At 46.6% G+C, this 27399-nt stretch overlaps 1 protein-coding gene across 2 annotated transcripts in view; it reads right to left on the reverse strand.

Annotated features, from left to right (window-relative positions):
- Nucleotides 1-27399, reverse strand: part of LOC138853553 (protein odd-skipped-like) — a 222496-nt gene that overhangs the window by 136874 nt on the left and 58223 nt on the right. The window contains exon 3 of one of the 2 annotated variants that reach the window (XM_070090916.1): nucleotides 15497-16756. The exons of the other annotated variant lie outside the window; for it this stretch is intronic. Within the exon in view, the coding sequence (XP_069947017.1) occupies nucleotides 15658-16509 (852 nt within the window). The 5' untranslated portion in view covers nucleotides 16510-16756 and the 3' untranslated portion in view covers nucleotides 15497-15657. Of the gene's footprint in view, nucleotides 1-15496; nucleotides 16757-27399 lie in introns of those variants that run through there. 2 annotated transcript variants of the gene reach the window in all.

A 27399-nucleotide genomic window follows, 5' to 3' on the forward strand; every position in this document is an offset into this window, starting at 1 on the left:
GCCCTCTGGACAACAGTTTTGGTAATCCCGCACCTCCTCCTAACTTCCAAACTACGAATTCTCTGTATTATATTCACACCACACATTGCCCTCAGACATGACATCTCCACTGCATCCAGCCTTCTCCTCGCTGCAACATTTATCAACCATGCTTCACACCCATATAAGAGCGTTGGTAAAACTATACTCTCATACATTCCCCTCTTTGCCTCCAAGGACAAAGTTCTTTGTCTCCACAGACTCCTAGGTGCACCACTCACCCTTTTCCCCTCATCAATTCTATGATTAACCTCATCTTTCATAGACCCATCCGCTGACACGTCCACTCCCAAATATCTGAATACATTCACCTACATACTCTCTCCCTCCAATCTGATATCCAATCTTTCATCACCTCTTTTTATCCTCATAACCTTACTCTTTCCTGTATTCACTTTTAATTTTCTTCTTTTGCATACCCTACCAAATTCATCCACCAATCTCTGCAACTTCTCTTCAGAATCTCCCAAGAGCACAGTGTCATCAGCAAAGAGCAACTGTGACAACTCCCACTTTATGTGTGATTCTTTATCTTTTAACTCCACGCCTTTTGCCAAGACCCTCGCATTTACTTCTCTTACAACATCATCTATAAATATATTAAACAACCATGGTGACATCACACATCCTTGTCTAAGGCGTACTTTTACTGGGAAATAATTTCCCTCTTTCCTACATACTCTAACTTGAGCCTCACTATCCTCGTAAAAACTCTTCACTGCTTTCAGTAACCTACCTCCTACACCATACACCTACAACATCTGCCACATTGCCCCCCTATCCACCCTGTCATACACCTTTTCCAAATCCATAAATGCCACAAAAATCTCTTCAGCCTTATCTAAATACTGTTCACTTATATGTTTCACTCTAAACACCTGGTCCACACACCCCCTACCTTTCCTAAAGCCTCCTTGTTCATCTGCTATCCTATTCTCCGTCTTACTCTTAATTCTTTCAATAATAACTCTACCATACACTTTACCAGGTATACTCAACAGACTTATCCCCCTATAATTTTTGCACTCTCTTTTGTCCCCTTTGCCTTTATACAAACGAACTATGCATGCTCTCAGCCAATCCCTAGGTACCTTACCCTCTTCCATACATTTATTAAATAATTGCACCAACCACTCCAAAACTATATCCCCACCTGCTTTTAACATTTCTATCTTTATCCCATCAATCCCGGCTGCCTTACCCCCTTTCATTTTACCTACTGCCTCACGAACTTCCCCCACACTCAAAACTGGCTCTTCCTCACTCCTACAAGATGTTATTCCTCCTTGCCCTATACACGAAATCACAGCTTCCCTATCTTCATCAACATTTAACAATTCCTCAAAATATTCCCTCCATCTTCCCAATACCTCTAACTCTCCATTTAATAACTCTCCTCTTCTATTTTTAACTGACAAATCCATTTGTTCTCTAGGCTTCCTTAACTTGTTAATCTCACTCCAAAACTTTTTCTTATTTTCAACAAAATTTGTTGATAACATCTCACCCACTCTCTCATTTGCTCTCTTTTTACATTGCTTCACCACTCTCTTAACCTCTCTCTTTTTCTCCATATACTCTTCCCTCCTTGCATCACTTCTACTTTGTAAAAACTTCTCATATGCTAACTTTTTCTCCCTTACTGCTCTCTTTACATCATCATTCCACCAATCGCTCCTCTTCCCTCCCGCACCCACTTTCCTGTAACCACAAACTTCTGCTGAACACTCTAACACTACATTTTTAAACCTACCCCATACCTCTTCGACCCCATTGCCTATGCTCTCATTAGCCCATCAATCCTCCAATAGCTGTTTTTATCTTACCCTAACTGCCTCCTCTTTTAGTTTATAAACCTTCACTTCTCTCTTCCCTGATGCTTCTATTCTCCTTGTACCCCATCTACCTTTTACTCTCAGTGTAGCTACAACTAGAAAGTGATCTGATATATCTGTGGCCCCTCTATAAACATGTACATCCTGAAGTCTACTCAACAGTCTTATCTACCAATACATAATCCAACAAACTACTGTCATTTCGCCCTACATCATATCTTGTATACTTATTTATCCTCTTTTTCTTAAAATATGTATTACCTATAACTAAACCCCTTTCTATACAAAGTTCAATCAAAGGGCTCCCATTATCATTTACACCTGGCAACCCAAACTTACCTACCACACCCTCTCTAAAAGTTTCTCCTACTTTAGCATTCAGATTCCCTACCACAATTACTCTCTCACTTGGTTCAAAGGCTCCTATACATTCACTTAACATCTCCCTCTCTCTCCCTCTCCTCTATATTCCTCTCTTCTCCAGGTGCATACACGCTTGTTATGACCCACTTTTCACATCCAACCTTTACTTTAATCCACATAATTCTTGAATTTACACATTCATGTTCTCTTTTCTTCCATAACTGATCCTTCAACATTACTGCTACCCCTTCCTTTGCTCTAACTCTCTCAGATACTCCAGATTTAATCCCATTTATTTCCCCCCACCGAAACTCCCCTACCCCCTTCAGCTTTGTTTCGGTTAGGGCCAGGACATCCAACTTCTTTTCATTCATAACATCAGCACTTATATATATATATATATATATATATATATATATCTATATATATATATATATATATATATATATATACACATTATATATATATATATATATATATATATATATATATACATATATAATATATATATACACATATATATATATATACATATATATATATATAACAATACTGTAGCAAGGAGACGTGCCCAGCGACCCAACAAGTGGCTCTTGAGTGCGTCGATAAGAATGCAACTACCTCGCATGCCGGCTAGAATCAGTGACGCACCAGAGAAGCTCCGGAAAGACTCTCACCATGACTGGCGGAGAACTAGGGAGGAAAGAGAAAGAGTAACTTGAGTGGAGAGAGTCAAAAAGAGGGGACCAAGAAGAGGGGAGCCAAGAGGGGAATCAAAAGAAGAGCCAAAAGAGGACTAAGAAAGGGGTCAAGAAGAGGAAGCCAAGAAGAGAACAAAGAAGATGAAGCAAGAGGAGGAGTCCAAGAAGAGGGGGGATAGCCAAGAAGTGGGGGTCAAGAAGAGGCGTAAGAACAAAATTAAGAAAATGTGTTCAGAAGAGAAGGTTAAGAGGGAGATAGGATGAGTTAAAAAAAAATAGCCACAGGATGTGCTGAAGATAAATGGAGGAGACGCCAATGTGTGTGACAGCGACTGAGATTTTGCCACTGTTATAAACATCCGCCACGCTTCTCTCTCTCTCTCTCTCTCTCTCTCTCTCAAGAAGAGAGTGGACCTAGTAGCGACCAGTGAAGAGGCGGGGCCAGGAGCCGTGACTCGACCGCTGCAACCACAAATAAGTCAGTACACATAAAATGATGCTGGGCCACGAACTGTGAATAGACCCTTACAACCACAAATAGGCGAGTACAATTAGGCGAGTACACACATGAAGAGGCGGGGCAGGAGCTGTGAATCGGCCCCTACAACCAGAAAACAGGTGAGTACAGGACAAAAACCAGAGATAACACAATCATGACGTATAAAATACTGAGAGGAAGTCACACTGGAGAGGACGTGTCTGTCTGTGAGGCAAACCTTAGGTACACGAGGGCACAGCTGGAAGTTAAAAGCACAAATGATTCACAGGGATATAAGGAAATATTTCTTTAGCCTCAGAGTGGTCAGCGTAACAGCAAAGTGGCAGAGGCGGAACCCATTCAAAATTTTAAGAACAGGTATGATAGAACTCACCCAGACAGAAAAGTGAATTGAATAGCGGCCAGGGGAGAGGCAGGGCCAGTAGCTGAGAGACGACCCCCTGCAACTCCAATTACGTGAGTTCACAGAGAGAGAACATGCTACCACAAACTTCAACCAATATAGCTACAATCATTACAGTATCACTAACACAAACAACTGCAACTACAACAGTAGCACAAACCCCTACAATATCAACCAAAGAGCGACTCGCAGACTCAACACAAACAATAAACAACTACAGCATCAAAAACACCTCCGTCAACAAGGGCTGGTTCGCCTTTCGGGTCAAGGTCAAACAAGTTAGAATATTCGTGGGCACACAGGCTGGGTCAGGTCAGTGCCCAAGAGGAGGGTTCCACTGTGGAAAGCTTCGCTGACGAGAAGCTCCAGTTACAAGTATCGTTGTCGCAGACACGCACACATGACAACTGAACGAAGCTTAACGAGAAAATGTAAATTTTTTTTTTAACAAGATAGCGTCTCGAGAGGCTAGAGTATACCGAACAGCAACACACGTTCATCAGTTCATAGACTGATTACATCAGTCTATGGACTGATTAAATCGACTCCAGGCTGAGGGATTGAGTACCTCAAACTCCTTCTGATCGTCACCATTCTTTTGTGTAGGACTGATGAAGCCACTGTGTGACGAAACGCTTCTTCAATAAAGATCCCCAAATGTTGCACATGTGTGTAAATTATCAGCTTGCTTGTTCTCTGAATTAATTATCTACAGCACAGCTAATCCTTTGAACAAACCTCCATATACGAGAGCGCAGACGGAAAATTTTTTGGTCTCCAAGCCGAAACTAGTGTTAATATAGTGTCTATTCTGAATTACGATATCGTAATAACAGGACTGCAAACAAACCACGCAACGGGTGGGGTTTTTGAACCTATGGCGAGTGAGTCGTAAAACTCCAAGCCAGTGGGTTCAAACCTCACCCGTTCCGTGGTTTGCGTCTATTCTGCCTTTGTGTCTTTGTTACGCAGCTTGTCATTTTATCACAATTATTACGTCATCCTCTATGTGAACACACACATCTCGGTGCAAATTTTAGACAAGGTTTGCTATAAAATAAGTCTATATCGACAAGGTACTGCGTATGTCAACAAATTTAGGAACGACCATATTTATTTTTTTTCCTGTATGTAATACCTGGAGGCTACCTAGAGGGCATTCCGGGGATCAACGCCCCCGCGGCCCGGTCCACGACCAGGCCTTCCGGTGGATCAGGGCCTGATCAACGAGGCTGTTACTGCTGGCCGCACGCAATCCAATGTACGAACCACAGCCTGGCTGATCCGGCACCGTCTTTAGGTATCTGTCCAACTCCCTCTTGAAGACAACCAGGGGTTTTCCCGTAATGCCCCTTATTGCTGGTGGGAGGCTGCTGAACAGTCTTGGGCCCCGGAAACTTATTGTGTTTTCTCTTAGTGTACCAGTGACGCCCCTACTTTTCACTGGGGGGATGTTGCATCGCCTGCCAAGTCTTTTGCTTTCGTATGGAGTGATTGCTGTGTGCATATTAGGGACCAGTCCCTCCAGAATCTTCCAGGTGTAGATTATGACATATCTCTCTCGCCTGCGCTCTAGTGAGTACAAGTCAAGTGCTTCCAGGCGCTTCCAGTAGTTAAGGTGTTTGATGGAACTTATACGTGCAGTAAAGGTTCTCTGTATATTCTCTAGCTCTGCAATTTCACCTGCCTTAATATATAATCAATGTTAAGTAGATAGGTAGGTATAGTAATCCTTGGGTGAAAATTTGCTGCCTACTATAGACTTAGAAGAATTCAGCAGATGTTTTAAACAAAGGGTCAAATAACTATTAGTTTCATTTGCACACTGGTAGAATGTATGGTTAACAGGATACCAGCGGGGTATTTGGATACAGAAGACGACGTCCCAGTACTGACCCTCTACTCCGGTTCTATACATGCATTCACAATGCCTTTACCGATGGTCAAATTGTGATGGAAGCCTTTTCTTTTTATTTGGAAAAGACTTACGACACTGCATAGCGATATTGCATCTTATCCTTGGTTCATTCTTTTAGCCTTTGGGGGCGACCTCTCTCCTTGTCTCAAGGCTTTCATGACAAATCGATACTAATGTCCAGATCAGTACCAGTTTTTCAACCGACTTATTCAAGTGGAAGGCATTCCACAGGGATGTGTTCTTAGTACAGTTCTGTTGTGCATCTCACAGTATAAATAAAATGAACGTTAATTTAATGCCTGTATTATGGAATAACATTCTTGATGCTAGTAAACTAATGCTGCAATCTTAATGACGCAATTGTATCGATATTCACTAAATCTGATAAACAATTGCTGCAGTAAATGGTTAGCTGAGCTTCAGAAGTTGTGACCACTGTGGGTGATAGGTCTGTCACTGTGGATGACCACTGAGTAGTGGGTCTGTCACTGTGTGTGTGACCACTGAGTAGTGGGTCGGTCACTGTGTGTGTGACCACTGAGTAGTGGGTCGGTCACTGTGTGTGTGACCACTGAATACTGGGTATGTTAAAACCGGGATTAGCAGCACAACAGTAAGCTGGTGTCAAGTGTCATCTCGTCGTTTCTCGTACAAACATGACCTAATGAATCTGACTCAGTTTTGCAAATATAATCAAATACGTATCTACGATACATTTAAAATCAAAATATTCAAAAATTTATTTTTTAATTAATAATTCCTGCGGATGTCTACTTATTATCCATGATTAGATTGATGAGTTTGCCTACTCACCCATGTAAGAGACATTAGGTTGACAAACTCCAGTAAAAACGGAAGCATGGTGTTCGCCAAATTTTTGCTTTCAATATCTAAATATACCTAGAACCACTACCTTGTAAACCATCCGTACCTTCCTCCCTTCAAACCTTTGGTCACTCACCCCTTCCTCACACCTCCTTAGTCACTCACCCCTCCCTCACACCTCCTTAGTCACTCATCCCTCCCTCACACCTCCTTAGTCACTTACCCCTCCCTCACACCTCCTTAGCCACTCATCCCTCCCTCACACCTCCTTGGTCACTCATCCCTCCCTCACACCTCCTTAGTCACTCATCCCTCCCTCACACCTCCTTACTCACTCATCCCTCCCTCACACCTCCTTGGTCACTCATCCCTCCCTCACACCTCCTTGGTCACTCATCCCTCCCTCACACCTCCTTAGTCACTCATCCCTCCCTCACACCTCCTTGGTCACTCATCCCTCCCTCACACCTCCTTTGTCACTCATCCCTCCCTCACACCTCCTTAGTCACTCATCCCTCCCTCACACCTCCTTAGTCACTCATCCCTCCCTCACACCTCCTTGGTCACTCATCCCTCCCTCACACCTCCTTAGTCACTCATCCCTCCCTCACACCTCCTTGGTCACTCATCCCTCCCTCACACCTCCTTACTCACTCATCCCTCCCTCACACCTCCTTAGTCACTCACCCCTCCCTCACACCTCCTTGGTCACTCATCCCTCCCTCACACCTTGGTCACTCATCCCTCCCTCACACCTCCTTGGTCACTCATCCCTCCCTCACACCTCCTTAGTAACTCATCCCTCCCTCACACCACCTTGGTCACTCATCCCTCCCTCACACCTCCTTACTCACTCATCCCTCCCTCACACCTCCTTAGTCACTCATCCCTCCCTCACACCTCCTTGGTCACTCATCCCTCCCTCACACCTCCTTAGTCACTCATCCCTCCCTCACACCTCCTTGGTCACTCATCCCTCCCTCACACCTCCTTAGTCACTCACCCCTCCCTCACACCTCCTTAGTCACTCATCCCTCCCTCACACCTCTTTGGTCACTCATCCCTCCCTCACACCTCCTTGGTCACTCATCCCTCCCTCACACCTCCTTAGTCACTCACCCCTCCCTCACACCTCCTTAGTCACTCACCCCTCCCTCACACCTCTTTGGTCACTCACCCCTCCCTCACACCTCCTTGGTCACTCATCCCTCCCTCACACCTCCTTAGTCACTCATCCCTCCCTCACACCTCCTTGGTCACTCACCCCTCCCTCACACCTCCTTAGTCACTCATCCCTCCCTCACACCTCTTTGGTCACTCATCCCTCCCTCACACCTCCTTGGTCACTCATCCCTCCCTCACACCTCCTTAGTCACTCATCCCTCCCTCGCACCTCCTTAGTCACTCATCCCTCCCTCACACCTTGGTCACTCACCCCTCCCTCACACCTCCTTAGTCACTCACCCCTCCCTCACACCTCTTTGGTCACTCACCCCTCCCTCACACCTCCTTGGTCACTCATCCCTCCCTCACACCTCCTTGGTCACTCATCCCTCCCTCACACCTCCTTAGTCACTCATCCCTCCCTCACACCTCCTTAGTTACTCACCCCTCTCTCACACCTCCTTAGTCACTCATCCCTCCCTCACACCTCCTTGGTCACTCATCCCTCCCTCACACCTCCTTAGTCACTCATCCCTCCCTCACACCTCCTTGGTCACTCATCCCTCCCTCACACCTCCTTAGTCACTCATCCCTCCCTCACACCTCCTTAGTCACTCATCCCTCCCTCACACCTCCTTGGTCACTCATCCCTCCCTCACACCTCCTTGGTCACTCATCCCTCCCTCACACCTCCTTGGTCACTCATCCCTCCCTCACACCTCCTTGGTCACTCATCCCTCCCTCACACCTCCTTGGTCACTCATCCCTCCCTCACACCTCCTTAGTTATTCATCCCTCCCTCACACCACCTTAGTCACTCATCCCTCCCTCACACCTCCTCAGTTACTCACCCCTCCCTCACACCTCCTTAGTCACTCATCCTTCCCTCACACCTCCTTAGTCACTCATCCCTCCCTCACACCTCCTTAGTCACTCACCCCTCCCTCACACCTCCTTAGTTACTCACCCCTCTCTCACACCTCCTTAGTCACTCATCCCTCCCTCACACCTCCTTGGTCACTCATCCCTCCCTCACACCTCCTTAGTCACTCATCCCTCCCTCACACCTCCTTGGTCACTCATCCCTCCCTCACACCTCCTTAGTCACTCACTCCTCCTTAGTCACTCATCCCTCCCTCACACCTCCTTGGTCACTCATCCCTCCCTCACACCTCCTTGGTCACTCATCCCTCCCTCACACCTCCTTGGTCACTCATCCCTCCCTCACACCTCCTTGGTCACTCATCCCTCCCTCACACCTCCTTGGTCACTCATCCCTCCCTCACACCTCCTTAGTTATTCATCCCTCCCTCACACCACCTTAGTCACTCATCCCTCCCTCACACCTTAGTTACTCACCCCTCCCTCACACCTCCTTGGTCACTCATCCCTCCCTCACACCTCCTTGGTCACTCATCCCTCCCTCACACCTCCTTAGTCACTCACACCTCCTTAGTCACTCACCCCTCCCTCACACCTCCTTAGTCACTCATCCCTCCCTCACACCTCCATAGTCACTCATCCCTCCCTCACACCTCATTAGTCACTCACCCCTCCCTCACACCTCCTTGGTCACTCATCCCTCCCTTACACCTCCTTGGTCATTCATCCCTCCCTCGCACCTCCTTAGTCACTCATCCCTCCCTCGCACCTCCTTAGTCACTCATCCCTCCCTCACACCTTGGTCACTCACCCCTCCCTCACACCTCCTTAGTCACTCATCCCTCCCTCACACCACCTTAGTCACTCACCCCTCCCTCACACCTCCTTAGTCACTCATCCCTCCCTCACACCTTGGTCACTCACCCCTCCCTCACACCTCCTTAGTCACTCATCCCTCCCTCACACCACCTTAGTCACTCATCCCTCCCTCACACCTCCTCAGTTACTCACCCCTCCCTCACACCTCCTTGGTCACTCATCCCTCCCTTACATCTCCTTGGTCACTCATCCCTCCCTCACACCTTAGTCACTCACCCCTCCTTAGTCACTCATCCCTCCCTCACAACTTAGTTACTCACCCCTCCCTCACACCTCCTTGGTCACTCCCCTCCGTCACACCTCCTTAGTCACTCACACCTCCTTAGTCACTCATCCCTCCCTCACACCTCCTTAGTCACTCATCCCTCCCTCACACCTCCTTAGTCACTCATCCCTCCCTCACACCTCCTTAGTCACTCATCCCTCCCTCACACCTCCTTAGTCACTCATCCCTCCCTCACACCTCCTTAGTCACTCATCCCTCCCTCACACCTCCTTAGTCACTCATCCCTCCCTCACCCTCCTTAGTCACTCATCCCTCCCTCACACCTCCTTAGTCACTCATCCCTCCCTCACACCTCCTTAGTCACTCATCCCTCCCTCACACCTCCTTAGTCACTCATCCCTCCCTCACACCTCCTTGGTCACTCATCCCTCCCTTACACCTCCTTGGTCACTCATCCCTCCCTCACACCTTAGTCACTCACCCCTCCCTCACACCTCTTTGGTCACTCATCCCTCCCTTACACCTCCTTGGTCACTCATCCCTCCCTCACACCTCCTTAGTCACTCACCCCTCCCTCACACCTCCTTGGTCACTCATCCCTCCCTCACACCTCCTTAGTCACTCACCCCTCCCTCACACCTCCTTGGTCACTCATCCCTCCCTTACACCTCCTTGGTCACTCATCCCTCCCTCACACCTCCTTAGTCACTCATCCCTCCCTCACACCTCCTTGGTCACTCATCCCTCCCTCACCTCCTTAGTTACTCACCCCTCCCTCACACCTCCTTAGTCACTCACCCCTCCCTCACACCTCCTTAGCCACTCATCCCTCCCTCACACCTCCTTAGTCACTCATCCCTCCCTCGCACCTCTTTGGTCACTCATCCCTCCCTCACACCTCCTTGGTCACTCATCCCTCCCTCACACCTCCTTGGTCACTCATCCCTCCCTCACACCTCCTTAGTCACTCATACCTCCCTCACACCTTAGTTATTCATCCCTCCCTCACACCACCTTAGTCACTCATCCCTCCCTCACACCTCAGTTACTCACCCCTCCCTCACACCTCCTTAGTCACTCATCCCTCCCTCACACCTCCTTAGTCACTCATCCCTCCCTCACACCTCCTTAGTCACTCATCCCTCCCTCACACCTCCTTAGTCACTCACCCCTCCCTCACACCTCCTTAGTCACTCATCCCTCCCTCACACCTCCTTAGTCACTCACCCCTCCCTCACACCTCCTTAGTCACTCACCCCTCCCTCACACCTCCTTGGTCACTCATCCCTCCCTTACACCTCCTTGGTCACTCATCCCTCCCTCGCACCTCCTTAGTCACTCATCCCTCCCTCACACCTCCTTAGTCACTCATCCCTCCCTCACACCTCCTTAGTCACTCATCCCTCCCTCACACCTCCTTAGTCACTCATCCCTCCCTCACACCACCTTAGTTACTCACCCCTCCCTCACACCTCCTTAGTCACTCATCCCTCCCTCACACTTTGGTCACTCATCCCTCCCTCACACCTCCTTGGTCACTCATCCCTCCCTCACACCTTAGTCACTCACCCCTCCCTCACACCACCTTAGTTACTCGCCCCTCCCTCACACCTCCTTAGTCACTCATCCTTCCCTCACACCTTGGTCACTCATCCCTCCCTCACACCTCCTTGGTCACTCATCCCTCCCTCACACCTCCTTAGTCACTCACCCCTCCCTCATCCCCCAGAAGCACTTCATGTCGGTACAATATCTTTAAGTCTACATTTCTCCCAAGCGCTCTAGCATTCACGTCTCTTACATCTCCCTCTATACATTAATCAACAATGGTAACGTCAAACTTTTATAGGTAAGAGTCAACTTTACCGGGAAATATTCCTTCTCTCTTACATCATATAGCCTCAGCCTCATTGTTATAATAAAAATCCGTTACATCATTCAAGAACCTACCACCTCTTCTGTGCATTTGCAACACCAGCTATATTGCTTCCTTGTCTACCCCATAATACTGGTAATATTTAAGGTCCCTAGAACTGTACTCCTTAGAACACATGCAAGAAAGATGCATCATAATCCACACTTGGAAGGGCCGGTCCCAAAGCAGGGAAGCGATGAGGATACCGAGTGAAAATTCAACAAGAATTTAGAGGCCAGGACTTCAGCACCCATCCTTAGCTATCTTCAAGAGGGAACCCGGCAGATTCCGCGAAACAGTTCTTGATTAGCCGAATTGGACTGCGGGCGGCGGGCACTAACAGCTTCATTGATTAGGCCACCAACCAGAAGGCTTAGTCTGGGACCGGGCGGCGGGGACGGTGACCTCCGCAAGTGACTCGAGGCAGATGTATATACGTAACAAATAACTCCCTTCTCCTCTCTAAAGTACTACTCAATCATCCGGTGTATGGTCATCAAAGGTTCCCCAACAAGAAACTGCTGTTATCTGGAATGGCTAGTGAAGGCTCAATTGTTAACAGAAATGATCCTCCTCCTTATCTCAAACCTAGTGGGCAGTTGCAGCTCACGAGCCCTCCATATCGATATCTTAAGACATTCAGGTCGGAAGAAAAAAAAAGTCGTAGTTTTACCCTTCACCAATTTTTCTATTTAATAGTAGTTTCCAACTGAGGTATCCTAACGGTCTTTTGTAAGCATGACTGATAGCAAGACGGTCTGGTAATTCCAGGACTGGTCGATTACATTCACCTGCTGGAAATTTTTACACTAACAATGATTTTTCTAGCAGCCATCCTTCAATAATTTTTACTCTCTTGTACAGTTCTCTTCGCACAAAGGAACTATGCAAAGTTACCGCCAATTCTTAGGTAACTCTTTTCTATTATAAATATCTCAAACAAATGCACCAACTATTACAAAAATTTATCCCCAACTGCTTTCAACATTTCAGTCTCCGTTTCATTAATTCCCGATGCTTTTCCTGCGAGGAATTAAGATCAAATATGGATGGAAATCTGATGTGGCAGAGGCAGAAGGTAACGTAAGGCGACCTAACATATCTATGTGGTCAGTTTTCCTTCCCTGGAGCCCACAGATAGGCATACAACGCCCTATTTGACCTCTGACCCCAGCCCAGCTGTCACTTGCTAATTATATAACAGCTATATCGGTTATCAGCAAGCTCTTTTGCAAAAACAACAGTGATCTGCCAATATTCACTTATCTTTGCTGTTTCTGCAAGGGATGCCATATCTTCTTTCCCCGTGTTGAATACAGTTTAACGTGCACCAAACAATGTTTATGTAAAAACTAGTATTCTGAAGAGTTAAAATCGTACACATACATACAAAACGTAACTATTAATACTGTTGTATTGCGACATTGTTGTAGTGCAAAATTAGTGTACACTGGGGTTGAGAGAAGAATAGGAAGAGAAATGGCAAGGGGGGACAGTAAGGGGGTAGAGAGAAAGGGGACAGTAAGGGGAAATAGTGTGGGAAGAGACGGGGACAGTGAGGAAAAGAGAAAAGGGAAGCAGTGTGGGGAAGGGGACGGTGGAGAAAAGGAGATCAGTGGGGCGAAGAGAAAAGGGGAACAGTTGGGGAAGAAAGGGGACAGTGGGGGAAGAGAGGGAGAGAGTGGGAAAGAGAAAGGGGGGACAGTTAATATAATATCTTTATTTACTACAAGTACATGTACATGGTTGGAAAGAGAAAGGGAGACAGTGAGGGAAGAGGGATAAGAGAGAAGGAGAGATGAAAACTCAAGGACAACAAGCACCAAGATAGTAGTAGCACCATGGTTTGACACAGCATCCGGCGTACGGTTCATGTCCAATCATGGAGAAGCTCAACCTCCGCTACTGACTCAAGCAACTTTCTAACCAACTTGTAACACATCAGTTTTACTACGTGTTCACTAACCATGTAACATATCAAGAGTTTTACTGTGTGTTCAGGCTGCTTCAGGGAGGAAGACAAACTTACAAAGCCACTGGCCTGTATTTTTTTTCCCTAGAAATTAAGAGTTCTAAGGGCTCTGCCTTCACAATTCGAATGAATAGTGTGGCTTTGACCTCATGAGTTATATCATACCTAGTTTCGAATTCATGTACTGTGAAATGCATTATAACTTTATAATGCATTCCACAAGTTTACTACCTCTCGCACTAAAGCACATACCTGCTAGTTTTATGTGCTTATTCTGAGTTCTTTGCTTTTCATAAGGAGTATTCCTTCAAGAAGGAACTCGAAAAATTCCTCAGATCAGTTTTGATCAGCAGGGCTGTGCTGGATTAAGGGTAGAGGGCACCAACAGCCTGACCAATCAGGCAGGAAATAGTACGAAAATTCCTCAAATCAGTTTTGATCAGCAGGGCTGTGCTGGATTAAGGGTAGAGGGCACCAACAGCCTGACCAATTAGGCAGGAAATAGTACGAAAAATCGTAAATCACCATTTTTGACTAAAAGTGTGATAATCTACATATATTTGTTAAAAATTGAAGCATGTCAAAAAATGTCTCTAACAGCAGGCCTATGGGTAACAGGTTCTAGAAGATCGATATCGGGTCACATACTAGAAACTGAAGCATACCTTCAAAGGAGCTCAGCTTTGAAATGAGCTAAGGTAAGATAAATCTTAGCCAACAAATTCAACGGAGAGAGAAAAATATACTATGAATTACAAAAGATGAGCATTAACATCCGTACAGGATGTAGTCTTCACAATTTGAACAGTTACAATGGTAAGAGTTGTACTGCAGTTACTAACACTTGACTGCAGATAACACCGTTGAAACTGATCCTCAAAAATATGATGAGAGAATAACATACCGCAAAATTTTATGACAATACATATTTGTGCTTCAAGCATATACTTTCTTATCGGTCACTGAAAACAGTAATTGTGATTAATATATCTTTTAAGGTCACTTATATATATTTGTAGAATTGTTATGGCTGGCAATCCTGCTCTTATTACCATCTACTGGTCGACTCTCTGCTTTAGCCTTCGTTAAATACTGGAACATTGCCCTGGCTTTGTTGCCAAGGATTCTCGAAATATATTGGAAGTATAACAGGAATAAGAAGCAGTAAGAAACACACAGGCATGTTTAGGTTAGTGTATGCTGAAGGTAAATTGTGGTTTGTAAAATGTAGGTGCTATCTTGTTCAGTATTTTACTCTTGAGAAGGCGCTTGTATCTCAATGATCGTACAGCGCCTGGGAAATGGAAGGGGTGGAAGGTTATCAGGTTTGTTCCGAGGAAGGAAGGGAGGGGTAACTAATTCCTTGATTCAAGAGTTCTCCATATGCCTCAAGGCATTCCTCTGAAAAGACAGACAGACAGACCAGCAGTTCAAGCAGAGTACAGAGCTATCAGCAGGCTTTCGTTTAACACTGAGATAACACTTGGTTCGTCCCTGACTCGAGAATTATGGCAAGGCAACTTCCTCAATGTCTATTATTGGACACCTTCAGGTAGGTGGGTTTCATAATAGATTTTTTTGCGATCTGTAGACTATTCTTAGTCGAGCAGCGTCTCTGCAATATGAGCTAATCCGAGTTGATCCAAGACAAGGGAAGCTCCCAATTTCTTGGATCAAGAGCCCTTCAGAAACAAGGTACCTCTTCCTTGAAAGGTCTGAACTAGAAAGAGAATATTATTCTTCGTGTGGTCTTATAGGAATTAATCAGCCAGAATTTTTTACTAATTTAGATAAAAATTAAGATACTAATTGTCCAAATAAATCATTTGTCAGTAAACTTTACCTTCATTTGAGGATAGCAATACATCATAAATGTAAAATATTTTTTTAATAAACATAAATCATACAAATTTAAAACATAATATTTAACATAAAAGCCACAATATGCAGCATTGTACATAATAATTAAAGCTTGGTGGGGGGACATGGCACTGGGTTGGGGGGATAAGGGGAGGGGTTGAGTTTAGGCACTGTATCTATCTACTCATAATGTCAGCGATGGAGAAACCAAGTCTCTTGGGCGGCGTCACCACTACTGCTAGCTCCTCTTCCTCCTCCTCAGTGACCGTCTGCATCACGTCGTCTTCTGTTACGTCGTCATCGTCACAGTGGAGCACGTCAACAACCTCATCCGTGTCACAGCTAGATAAGGAGGGTGACGAGCGAGGTGAAGATGGTGTCAGAATAGGCGTGGGCGAGAGGGGGTGGTGGGCATGCTGATCCTTGTGGGCGGGCGTGGGCGGGAGGGTGTCGTGGGCGTGTTGAGCCTTGTGGACAGCCAGAGTGCGCGCCTGGCAGAAACCCTTGCCACACACCTCACACCTGAAGGGCTTCTCCTTACTGTGGATGTACTTGTGGTCGCGGAGATGGTCTTGTCTCCTGAAGGCCTTGCCGCAGATGTCGCAGGGAAAGGGCCGCTCGTCCGTGTGTGTTCTCTCGTGGATCAGCAGGTTGTAGCTCTTGGTAAACTCTCGTTGACAATACTTGCAGATGTAGCGTTTCTTGGGTCGACTGAGGCGTCCTCCAGGAGTCAAGAGGAGACGGTTGAGGGCCAGGTCTCCGGCACCCAGAGCCGCCCACGGCAGCTGACCAAATGGCATAGAGCCGTAATTCTGCAACATCCCCATCAGTCTCGATTCTAGACCAAGAGGAGCTTGTTTGGCACTCGTAGGTGGCACTTGTGGCAGAAATGGTAACGACTGGAACAGGGGAAAGGCGGGTGGCACTCGGGATAATGGAGTAAAAGCTGATCCCAGCACTTGTGGAGTGTACTTAGCACCAAGAGTGGACGGGTCGTGCCGCGCCGCTAACACTGACGTACGTTCCATACTGCTGAGGTAGTGGGTCTGATCGCTTTCCCAGGTCCGTGAGGTTTTATATGTGAGCGTCTTGCCGGAGGCACCAGGTGCCGACTATTGGCTGCCGAGACACTGTGGGGCGCGGCGCTACTGGCTCAGGGTGGGAGAGGGCGGAGCAACACTGGAACCACGATTGTGATTGGTGGATTAGAGGCGGCGGGAGGAGATGTAGGAGCCTCGTGACTGGCAGATGGGCGTGTAGGAGGCTCTACTGACCCTGTCGAAGAAGTGCACGGGGATTATTATCTTCAAGTCCCGACACGCATGACTTACGGTCTTTTTTTTTTAAATCCTTTTAGTATTTATGACGACTAAACACTTTCGGCTCAGGTTTGTTCTTGCAGAACCATATACAGCGACATGTTCTACTCAATCCATAACAATGATAATACCAAGGACAGTTTCCAATTGAGTAAGCAGGATGGGCGTAGGTTTGGGCGTGGGGGCGGGTGTTGGCGTGGGGGGCGGGCGTGGGGGCAGGACGGTCGAGTGTTCCCACGGCGGGTTGACTCGACAACCACCTCAGGGAGAACTATCAGCGGAACTAATCTGGTAGGTGCGGTGCTCTCCGTTAGAGCTCCATCATTACCATCCTTCCTCAGCTCTGGCATTACCAGGAAAAGGAAAACAATCCATTACGAGGCTAAAATATATATGGTCGCGAGAGCAGCAAAAGCTTCACCTTTTTTATTAAACAAAATAAAGTGCACCTTCAGTGTAGTGCCTCCGTATTCTATATGATAGTTACAGAGAATGTAAAGAGAGCCTTTACTGTACGTGCTCCCAGTAGTTAAGGTGTTCCATCAAACACCTTAACGAATGGGAACGCCTGGAAGCACTTGACTTGTACTCACTGGAGCGCAGGCGAGAGAGATGTCATAATCTACACCTGGAAGATTTTGGAGGGACTGGTCCCCAATATGCACACAGAAATCACTCCATACGAAAGCAAAATACTTGGCAGGCGATGCAACATACCCCCAGTGAAAAGTAGGGGCGTCACTGGTACACTAAGAGAAAATGCAGTAAGTGTCCGGGGCCCAAGACTGTTCAACAGCCTCCCACCAGCAATAAGGGGCATTACCAGTAAACCCCTGGTTGTCTTCAAGAGGGAGCTGGACAGATACCTAAAGTCGGTGCCGGATCAGCCGGGCTGTGGTTCGTACGTTGGATTCCACTTGCCAGTAGTAACAGCCTCGTTGATCAGGCCCTGATCCACCGCTAGGCCTGGTCATGGACCGGGCCGCGGGGGCGTTGATCCCTGGGATACCCTCCAGGTAGACATGGTAGAAACAAAAACAAGCAATGTTTCCCTGTCATACTGCATCACACAGGATGGGCTGCATACATCAGGTAGATAAATTTGCCAACCACAGCTGGGAGACTCCAGTAAGACTATATCCAAGTATTCCACTGAGTTCAGTAGTAATGGGAGCATGAAAGCTTTCGTTCCAACATTGCTGGAGTTATTACTACTAGGATATCATGGCTTATTCCGTATACAGGGAAATGATTAATGAAATAATTATCATCAAAGATCATCAGAGATATACAACCGGAAGCTTAAAAGACAGGCGAGTCACAGGAATGCTAGGAAATGTTTCTTCAGCCTTAGGAAGTGGAAGGGACTAGACAGCTAAGTGGCAGAGGCAGGATATATATGCCATTTTATGAATACCTGGAGAGAATGAGCCTAGTAGTGGCCAGTTTGAGAGGAAGGTCAGGGAGCTGAGGCTCTACCATTGCAACAATAAATAGGTGAAGGCTCACGCACGCATGCACAAGTGCCAGGCGACAAGGTTCCTAACGCAAACCCTCGACTTGTGTCATTTCTTATACTCTACACACTGTTTACTGGCGCCAGCGGGAAAAGTACGAAACAGCCTCATTATTCTAAGAGTAAGAGCTAAGTGAGTACAGGCAGACTGCGTTTGTCCTAGGATTAGCGGACAGAGGATCAAGCCTCCACCTCTCCTTCCACTGAAAAACACATGAATTGCGCTATTATGTTTTTCAATACATAAAACATTTTTTACAATGGTCTTGATAGCATACAGGTGTTATGGACATATACATCGTACTTAAGGTTACCCTAGGATAACCCTAAGTACGATGTAGAGTGAAGAAGTGAAGGCTAATGTGTGTTATAAAGTGATAATGAACAATCAGCATGAAGAACTCAGACCATCTATCACAGGTCTACGTATGTGTGGGAGATGCCAATGACTGAAGCCATTGATTGCAAGCTCATGCACACCGTCCTAGGTCTAGATTCGTGAAACTCGATATTCATCAAGATTTGAAAGAAATCCTTCTCGCGTGCTTTAAATGTGATAAGGAGAAGCAGCCTAGACACTGGAATTACCCCATAATCATTAAAAACCAGTGATATTGTCCCACTCCACCAATGTGGTAGAAAGCAATTAAAAAAACCTATATAGATCAACACCTCTATGTTCCACATTATCAAGATTGTTAACATATTTCAAGAAGTAATGGAATGATAGCAATTGCCCAATCCAGATTAACGTAATTTCAGAACAGGTAGCTTCTGCCTTTCGGAATTACTGGACTATTACGACAGGATTTTTGATGCACTAAGACAAGCAAAAGGCAGATGTATACATTGGTTTTGTGAAAACCTTTGATAATTTCGGCCAAGGGGTAATTGCACACAAAATGCGTGAGCAAGGATTAACCGAGGGAATTCCCGATTCCTCAAAACATTTCCTGACCAACCAGGTTTTGGTGCATACACTGGACCGCACGGGGGAGGAGGACGATCACTAACAGTTTGCTAGATCAGGCCAGCCACCAGGAGGCCTGGTCAGGGACCGGGCCACGGGGACGATGACCTCCGAAAGACACTCCAGGTATGTTCCCACACTTTACCCCTTTCCTTCCCCCTTTCCCTTATTTCACACTAATATGTCTGGGTCTGATTCAAGTGCGAGACTCTTAGATATTTCTCCGTCCTCCCTCACTGCTTAACTAACCCCCTTCACCTACTGCCTCACCCCCTAACCTTAGTGCCTCACCTCCCTCACCGTGTCGAACAGTTAGGTATCTTTATTATGCACCCCATACCCATCCTGTGGGCGGTAGTCAAAAGATTACAGAGGTACATAATGGGTCCAGTGACTCCTGCAGTTTGTAACTTAAATATTTCAGAGGCTAATAAATAAGCTTTAATAACACAGGAGAGAAGTCTAGGTAATAAACCCGCCTCGTCTCGTGACGCCACCACGTCCATCTAATAAAGTCTAGGGGTCAAATAAGCCTTCATCAGACGTGAAAAGATTTATTGTGCCTTTATGTTACGTTTAAGTCGATGTATCTGGTATACTGTATATTAATTTAAAGAGACAGGACATGTGGCATTCGTAGTGTTACGTACACAGGGATGGGAATATGAAGCACTGGGTATGTGGTATTAACAATGATACAGTCACGGGGGTGGGGATATGAAGGGTTGGGTATGTGATATCAACACTGACAGAGACACAGACAGACACACGGTTTAACATTTCTTTTTCAAATTATTGTTGTAACATGCTGCAGTGGTTGCTCGTGAGTTATAATTGGTTTGATCGTTGTTCTTAATCTTATCCATTTATCAACTCTTTTACATACCGCGACGTTACTTTCTTTCATTAACAGTATTGGTATATGCTCTTCAATACTGTTATTGACAATTAATTTGAGACTGTATAATCAGAAATTGTATCAGAAAATACAACAGAGTCGATTCTTTGTTTTTCCCTTGAACTTCAGTGGCCAGTTTAAGGACAACTAATTCGTTTGAGATGATGCTAACCAGCCCTGAACTCTTACAAACTTCTCGAGAAGTCAGAAAAACACACCATTTCTCACTACAGACAGTGAGCACTGATCCAGAAACGCCACCTCCAGGATCAAGTAATCCGTCAGTGAATAACTGACGGAGACATTCATTAAATTCAGTAGTCAAAATGGCTAGGAATTAACTTTCAATAAGGAAAAAAATACCACTTTCAATACAGCAGTTCCAGGTGGGTGATATCCTCTTATCTAGTACATGGGTACTAAACATTTTCACTATTGCAGACCCCCAATAACTTGCCAAATATGTTCCCACACTCCATCTCACCAGACTGTGGAAATCACCACCACTAGTCCTATTAGGTACTAGTGTGACTTCAAAAGATGTCAATAGCTTGGGTTTACTTTACATATGGATAGGGAGAAACAGAACAGCTGATAGTTTGTTCTATTCGAACAACTTTTCATTTTAAATTGTTCATAGATGGAGTCCCACACCCCCATTAATTGGTTCCCATACCCCAAGGTGTATGGATACCCCCCATTTAAAAACTAGCTCTAGTGAAGGATCACAACACTGCCACTATCACATCTGCGAGGAAACTGATAGGATGGATAATGAAAACATTCAAGACAAGAGATGCTAAGCCAATGATGATCCTTTTTAAATCACTTGTTCTCTCTAGGCTGGAATACTGCTGTAAATTAACATCTTCATTCAAGGCAGGTGAAATTGCAGATCTAGAGAATGTACAGAGAACCTTTACTGCACGTATAAGTTCCATTAAACACCTTAACTACTGGGAACGCTTGGACAGCACTTGGGTAGTTATTTTCTTTCATTAAATATGCCGACTGCCACCAAGGTAGTGATCCAAAGAAAGCACATACCAGTGTTATGGCACGTAAGTGGAGAACTCTCTTCATTTTTTCATTCTGGACGCAATGGATATGTAATTAGTGAACATACGTGAAATATGTCGGTACATTATTATTATGACAATCATAACTAAGCGCTAATATCAGTACATACACATGCATATGGAAGACGTCAAGATCGTGCATCACTATCAGTACATACACATGCATATGGAAGACGTCAAGATCGTGCATCACTGAGATACACAGAAATGGTCGTCAAGACTATGTATCACGGAGAAATATAAACATAGTGTTGACAGTGTTGTCTTAGCATGTCCATGGTACACCTATGTTCCCCTGGGTTTATTTTACACTTCCATCTCTCTCGTTTCAATAAGATAACGCAGTGTTCAATTTGGGGACATGATCCTCAAGCATTTTCCATAATATATATATATATATATATATATATATATATATATATATATATATATATATATATATATATATATATATATATGATCATTAATCTCTCCTCTGTTCCAAATACTTCGAGACGATCGCAGTACGTTAAAGGTTTTATTTAATTCGCAGTATTTTGCGTGCGCCGTAATGTGCGCGCAGGATTATGAATGAATTAACCTTGCAACTTTTCCACAGAGAATAGCTAATATAAAGAGAAAAAAACGCCATAGTATCAACTCGTGGAATAGCAGCTCCACTTTCTTGGATCAAGAACCCTTCAGCAGCATCCAGGTACCCTTCCCCATGAAGGGCCACACTCATCAAGACAGAGTGTAGATGTGCTCAGCGACCTTACTGGCTACCGTTATAAGGGTTTATATCCATTATCACGTGTCTCGCGTGTAATAAAACACGTAGAAAACTTGTAAACAACATTTACAGTTCCTCCCGTGGAGACGCACCGGGGGAGGGGGGGAGGGGAGAGGGAGGAGGGGTATACCAATCCCTGAAGGGGCTGGGAGATTTTTTTTTTATAAGTACCCCTGGAAGATCCGGGGGGTATTACAACTACCCCTGGAAGGTCGAAGGTACTACACCACTACCAGTACCAACACAGCATCACATCATCACCACTACCACCACACTAATGTAACAATGTCATCATCTTAACTACCATCACTTCGCCACCTATACAACCACTTTCACAACCCTTTCCACCAACCACACACCTTCACTCACAATCACCACCAAAACACCTTCACAACCATCATCACAACCACCACACTAATGCAACAATGTCATCATCTCAACCACCATCACTTCCCCACCCATACAACCACTGTCACAACCCCCTCCACCAATCACACACCTTCACTATAGCCACCACCATCCCCTCTACCATCAACACATCACAACCACCACTATCCCATAAACTACCACCACCACCACAACCTCCACCCCACCTTCCCCACAACTACCACCCTCCATTTCCACCACCAGCACACCACTATCACAGCCATCAGCATCACCACCACCATCTCCACCCCGTCCATTTCCAACCTCCAATCACACCATCACCACCACTACAACCACCACCACGCTATTTAATCATGCTTGTTAACTGGTGCGCGCTGTCAATAAACAGCATCGTAAATAACTGTACTTAATTGCAATTAGTAGTCATTAAAAGAGTTTAGGTATGCGTGCACCACCCCGTAATGTACCGGTGTTACTGACCACGTGTAAACACATTATACAAGGTGAGCTCTCTCTCTCTCTCTCTCCCTCTCTCTCATAAATATTGATCACCATCATAGTAACTCCAACTGGTTTATATCGTAGTGTTGTCGTCACTGTTGTTGCCACCCTGCCATGACCCACACTGCTGCTGCTGCTGCTCACACTTTAATGTTTAAAAGATAACAACAAAAATTCTCTCCAGTTTAAAGCACAACCGACCGACCTTTTCCAGCGCCGAACACAAGACACCGACCTTTTTCTGATATCTAACCTTTCTTAGCATCGAACACCTTTTCGGCGTCGAACACAAAACAACGATTAAATACAAAGCGACCACTTTTTTTAGTGTCAAACAAGAGATAGAGAGGTTTTCTTCCCAAAAGATCTGGCCGACTGCTCTAACGTCTCATCGCTTTTCATAAAAGCGAACTTATAGAGCTGAACACACACAAAAAATATTAAATCGGTTTGGCCCCAGTTACGGTGAAATTTGAAGAATGAAACTCTTATGCAACATATATGAATCTTTATTGAAGAAACGTTTCGCCACACAGTGGCTTCATTAGTCCAATACATAGAAGAACGGTGTAAAGATTGATGGACTGAACACATCGATTCCAGGCTAAGGGACTGACTACCTCTATCTCATCTCTTTACACTGTTCTCAATGAAACAAAGCACCTAGTGCTTTATGTTTCACTGAGTTACACCGAGAAGGTTCTACACGGGTGCTGCGTACTCGACAAAGAGTGGCACATATGAACCAATGAGTGGCCTTCCTGCGGCCTCCTTCAATCTTAGTTTGTATTCTCCTCGTAATCCTCAGAAAAATTTAGTTCCTGTAAGATGTTTACCAAGTCCCGTTCATATAATATTTTCCAGTATTCTTGAACATTAAAGTCTTAGTTACATTGGTCACTGCCAGTGTCCGGCGTCGTGTAGCCAGGTACACTCAGCACTGCACCGGTCTCGTGTAGCCAGGTACACTCAGCACTGCACCGGTCTCGTGTAGCCAGGTACACTCAGCACTGCACCGGTCTCGTGCAGCCAGGTACTCTCAGCACTGCACCGGTCTCGTGTAGCCAGGTACGCTCAGCACTGCACCGGTCTCGTGCAGCCAGGTACACTCAGCACTACACCGGTCTCGTGTAGCCAGGTACACTCAGCACTGCACCGGTCTCGTGTAGCCAGGTACACTCATTGGTCACTGCCACCGGTCTCGTGTAGCCAGGTACACTCAGCACTGCACCGGTCTCGTGTAGCCAGGTACACTCAGCACTGCACCGGTCTCGTGTAGCCAGGTACACTCAGCACTGCACCGGTCTCGTGTAGCCAGGTACACTCAGCACTGCACCGGTCTCGTGTAGCCAGGTACACTCAGCACTGCACCGGTCTCGTGTAGCCAGGTACACTCAGCACTGCACCGGTCTCGTGTAGCCAGGTACACTCAGCACTGCACCGGTCTCGTGTAGCCAGGTACACTCAGCACTGCACCGGTCTCGTGTAGCCAGGTACACTCAGCACTGCACCGGTCTCGTGTAGCCAGGTACACTCAGCACTGCACCGGTCTCGTGTAGCCAGGTACACTCAGCACTGCACCGGTCTCGTGTAGCCAGGTACACTCAGCACTGCACCGGTCTCGTGTAGCCAGGTACACTCAGCACTGAACCGGTCTCGTGTAGCCAGGTAGCCAGGTACACACCGGTCTCGTGTCAGTACACTCAGCACTGTACCGGTCTCGTGTAGCCAGGTACACTCAGCACTGTACCGGTCTCGTGTAGCCAGGTACACTCAGCACTGTACCGGTCTCGTGTAGCCAGGTACACTCTGCACTGTACCGGTCTCGTGTAGTCAGGTACACTCAGCACTGTACCGGTCTCGTGTAGCCAGGTACAATCAGCACTGTACCGGTCTCGTGTAGCCAGGTACACTCAGCACTGTACCGGTCTCGTGTAGCCAGGTACACTCAGCACTGTACCGGTCTCGTGTAGCCAGGTACACTCAGCACTGTACCGGTCTCGTGTAGCCAGGTACACTCAGCACTGTACCGGTCTCGTGTAGCCAGGTACACTCTGCACTGTACCGGTCTCGTGTAGTCAGGTACACTCAGCACTGTACCGGTCTCGTGTAGCCAGGTACACTCAGCACTGTACCGGTCTCGTGTAGCCAGGTACACTCAGCACTGTACCGGCCTCAAGTAGCCAGGTACACTAGGCACTGTACAGGCCCCATGTAGCCAGGTACACCCAGCACTGTGCCTGCCATATGTAGCCAGGTATTCCTGATACTGTACCGACCATATGTAGCCAGGTACTTGTGCCAGGAACTGTACCTGCCTCACGTAGCCAAGTACACCTAACCCTGTACCTGCCTCACGTAGCCAAGTACACCTAACCCTGTACCTGCCTCACGTGGCCAAGTACACCTAACCCTGTACCTACCTCACGTAGCCAAGTACACCTAACCCTGTATCTGCCTCACGTAGCCAAGTACACCTAACCCTGTACCTGCCTCACGTAGCCAAGTACACCTAACCCTGTACCTGCCTCACGTGGCCAAGTTCACCTAACCCTGTACTTGCATTATGTAGCCAAGTACACCCAGCACTAAACCGGCTTTGTGTAAGCAGGCACACCAGGCACAGTACCGACCTCATTGTAGCCAGGTACTCCCAGCACTGTAACAGCCTCCTGCTGGGTCGTAACTCGCAGATAGCTGTTATGTATTAGCTAGGACCTTAACTGTAATATAAGATAATGAGGTATATAACACCTAAAGTCAACATCCTTCACCCGGCGGCGATGTCGGCAGCAACGGTAGCAGCAGCAATAGTAGTAGTAGTAGTGCTAGTAGCAGAAACAGTAGCAGCAGCAGAAACAGTAGTAGCATCAGCAGAAACAGTAGTAGCATCAGCAGAAACAGTAGCAGTAGTAGTAGTAGTAGTAGTAGTAGTAGTAGTAGTAGTAATAGTAGTAGTAGTAGTAGCAGTAGCAGCAGCAGCAGCAGCAGCAGAAACAGCAGAAACAGCAGAAACAACAACAGCAGAAACAACAACAGCAGAAACAACAACAGCAGAAACAACAACAGCAGAAACAACAACAGCAGAAACAACAACAGCAGCACCACCACCAACTACACGAACAGCAACATCAAAGCAGGAGCACCCAGATCGAAGTAAGAGCACCCACTACTTACCTGGAGGGCATTCCGGGGATCAACGCCCCCGCGGCCCGGTCGACGACCAGGCCTCCCGGTGGATCAGGGCCTGATCTACGAGGCTGTTACTGCTGGCCGCACGCAATCCAACGTACGAACCACAGCCCGGCTGATCCGGCACCGTCTTTAGGTATCTGTCCAGCTCCCTCTTGAAGACAACCAGGGGTCTTCCCGTAATGCCCCTTATTGCTGGTGGAAGGCTGTTGAACAGTCTTGGGCCCCGGACACTTATTGCGTTTTCTCTTAGTGTACCAGTGACGCCCCTACTTTTCACTGGGGGTATGTTGCATCGTCTGCCAAGTCTTTTGCTTTCGTATGGAGTGATTGCTGTGTGCATATTAGGGAACAGTCCCTCCAGAATCTTCCAGGTGTAGATCATGATATCTCTCTCTCGCCTGCGCTCTAGTGAGTACAAGTCAAGTGCTTCCAGTAGTTAAGGTGTTTGATGGAACTTATACGTGCAGTAAGGGTTCTGCGTACATTCTCTAGTTCTGCAATTTCACCTGCGATCAAAGCAAGAGCACCCAGATCCAAGCAAGAGCACCCAGATCCAAGCAAGAGCACCCAGATCAACGCAAGAGCACCCAGATCAAAGCAAGAGCACCCAGATCAAAGCAAGAGCACCCAGATCAAAGCAAGAGCACCCAGATCAAAGCAAGAGCACCCAGATCAAAGCAAGAGCACCCAGATCAAAGCAAGAGCACCCAGATCAAAGCAAGAGCACCCAGGCCAAAGCAAGAGCACCCAGGCCAAAGCAAGAGCACCCAGATCAAAGCAAGAGCACCCAGGCCAAAGCAAGAGCACCCAGGCCAAAGCAAGAGCACCCAGATCAAAGGAGGAGCACCCAGGTCAAAAACAGTTTTAACCTCTACCTAACTCCCTACTTCTTTTCCAACCCTCCCTCCTTCACTCCTCTTTTCTCCAATCACTTCCTCTCTCACTTTCATTATTTTTCTTCTGTTAACTTCCCTTCCTTCCATCCTCTTCCCTCTCCCCCCTTCCCCTCCCTCGCAGCAGCAATGATTCATAAGGCTGTCTGCCACATACTGGGACAGAGAATGAGCCACCCCCGGTCAATTTGTCTTTAAGACTGTGTAAGGAAACTCTGCAGATTGTATCCCGGCGACCATGTGGCACACAGCAACTCAAACTCTCATTTGTGAAACTCGCAAATTTGATTTTGTAATGCTTTACAGAGCTCCCACGTTGAATGACAGAGAGGATTATTTGAACCTCTCGTTCGATGGTCCTTACTGGAGACGCTGGGAGGCTCTCCTG

This window comes from Cherax quadricarinatus, chromosome 33 (assembly GCF_038502225.1).
Source record: "Cherax quadricarinatus isolate ZL_2023a chromosome 33, ASM3850222v1, whole genome shotgun sequence".
Lineage (NCBI taxonomy): Eukaryota > Metazoa > Arthropoda > Malacostraca > Decapoda > Parastacidae > Cherax > Cherax quadricarinatus.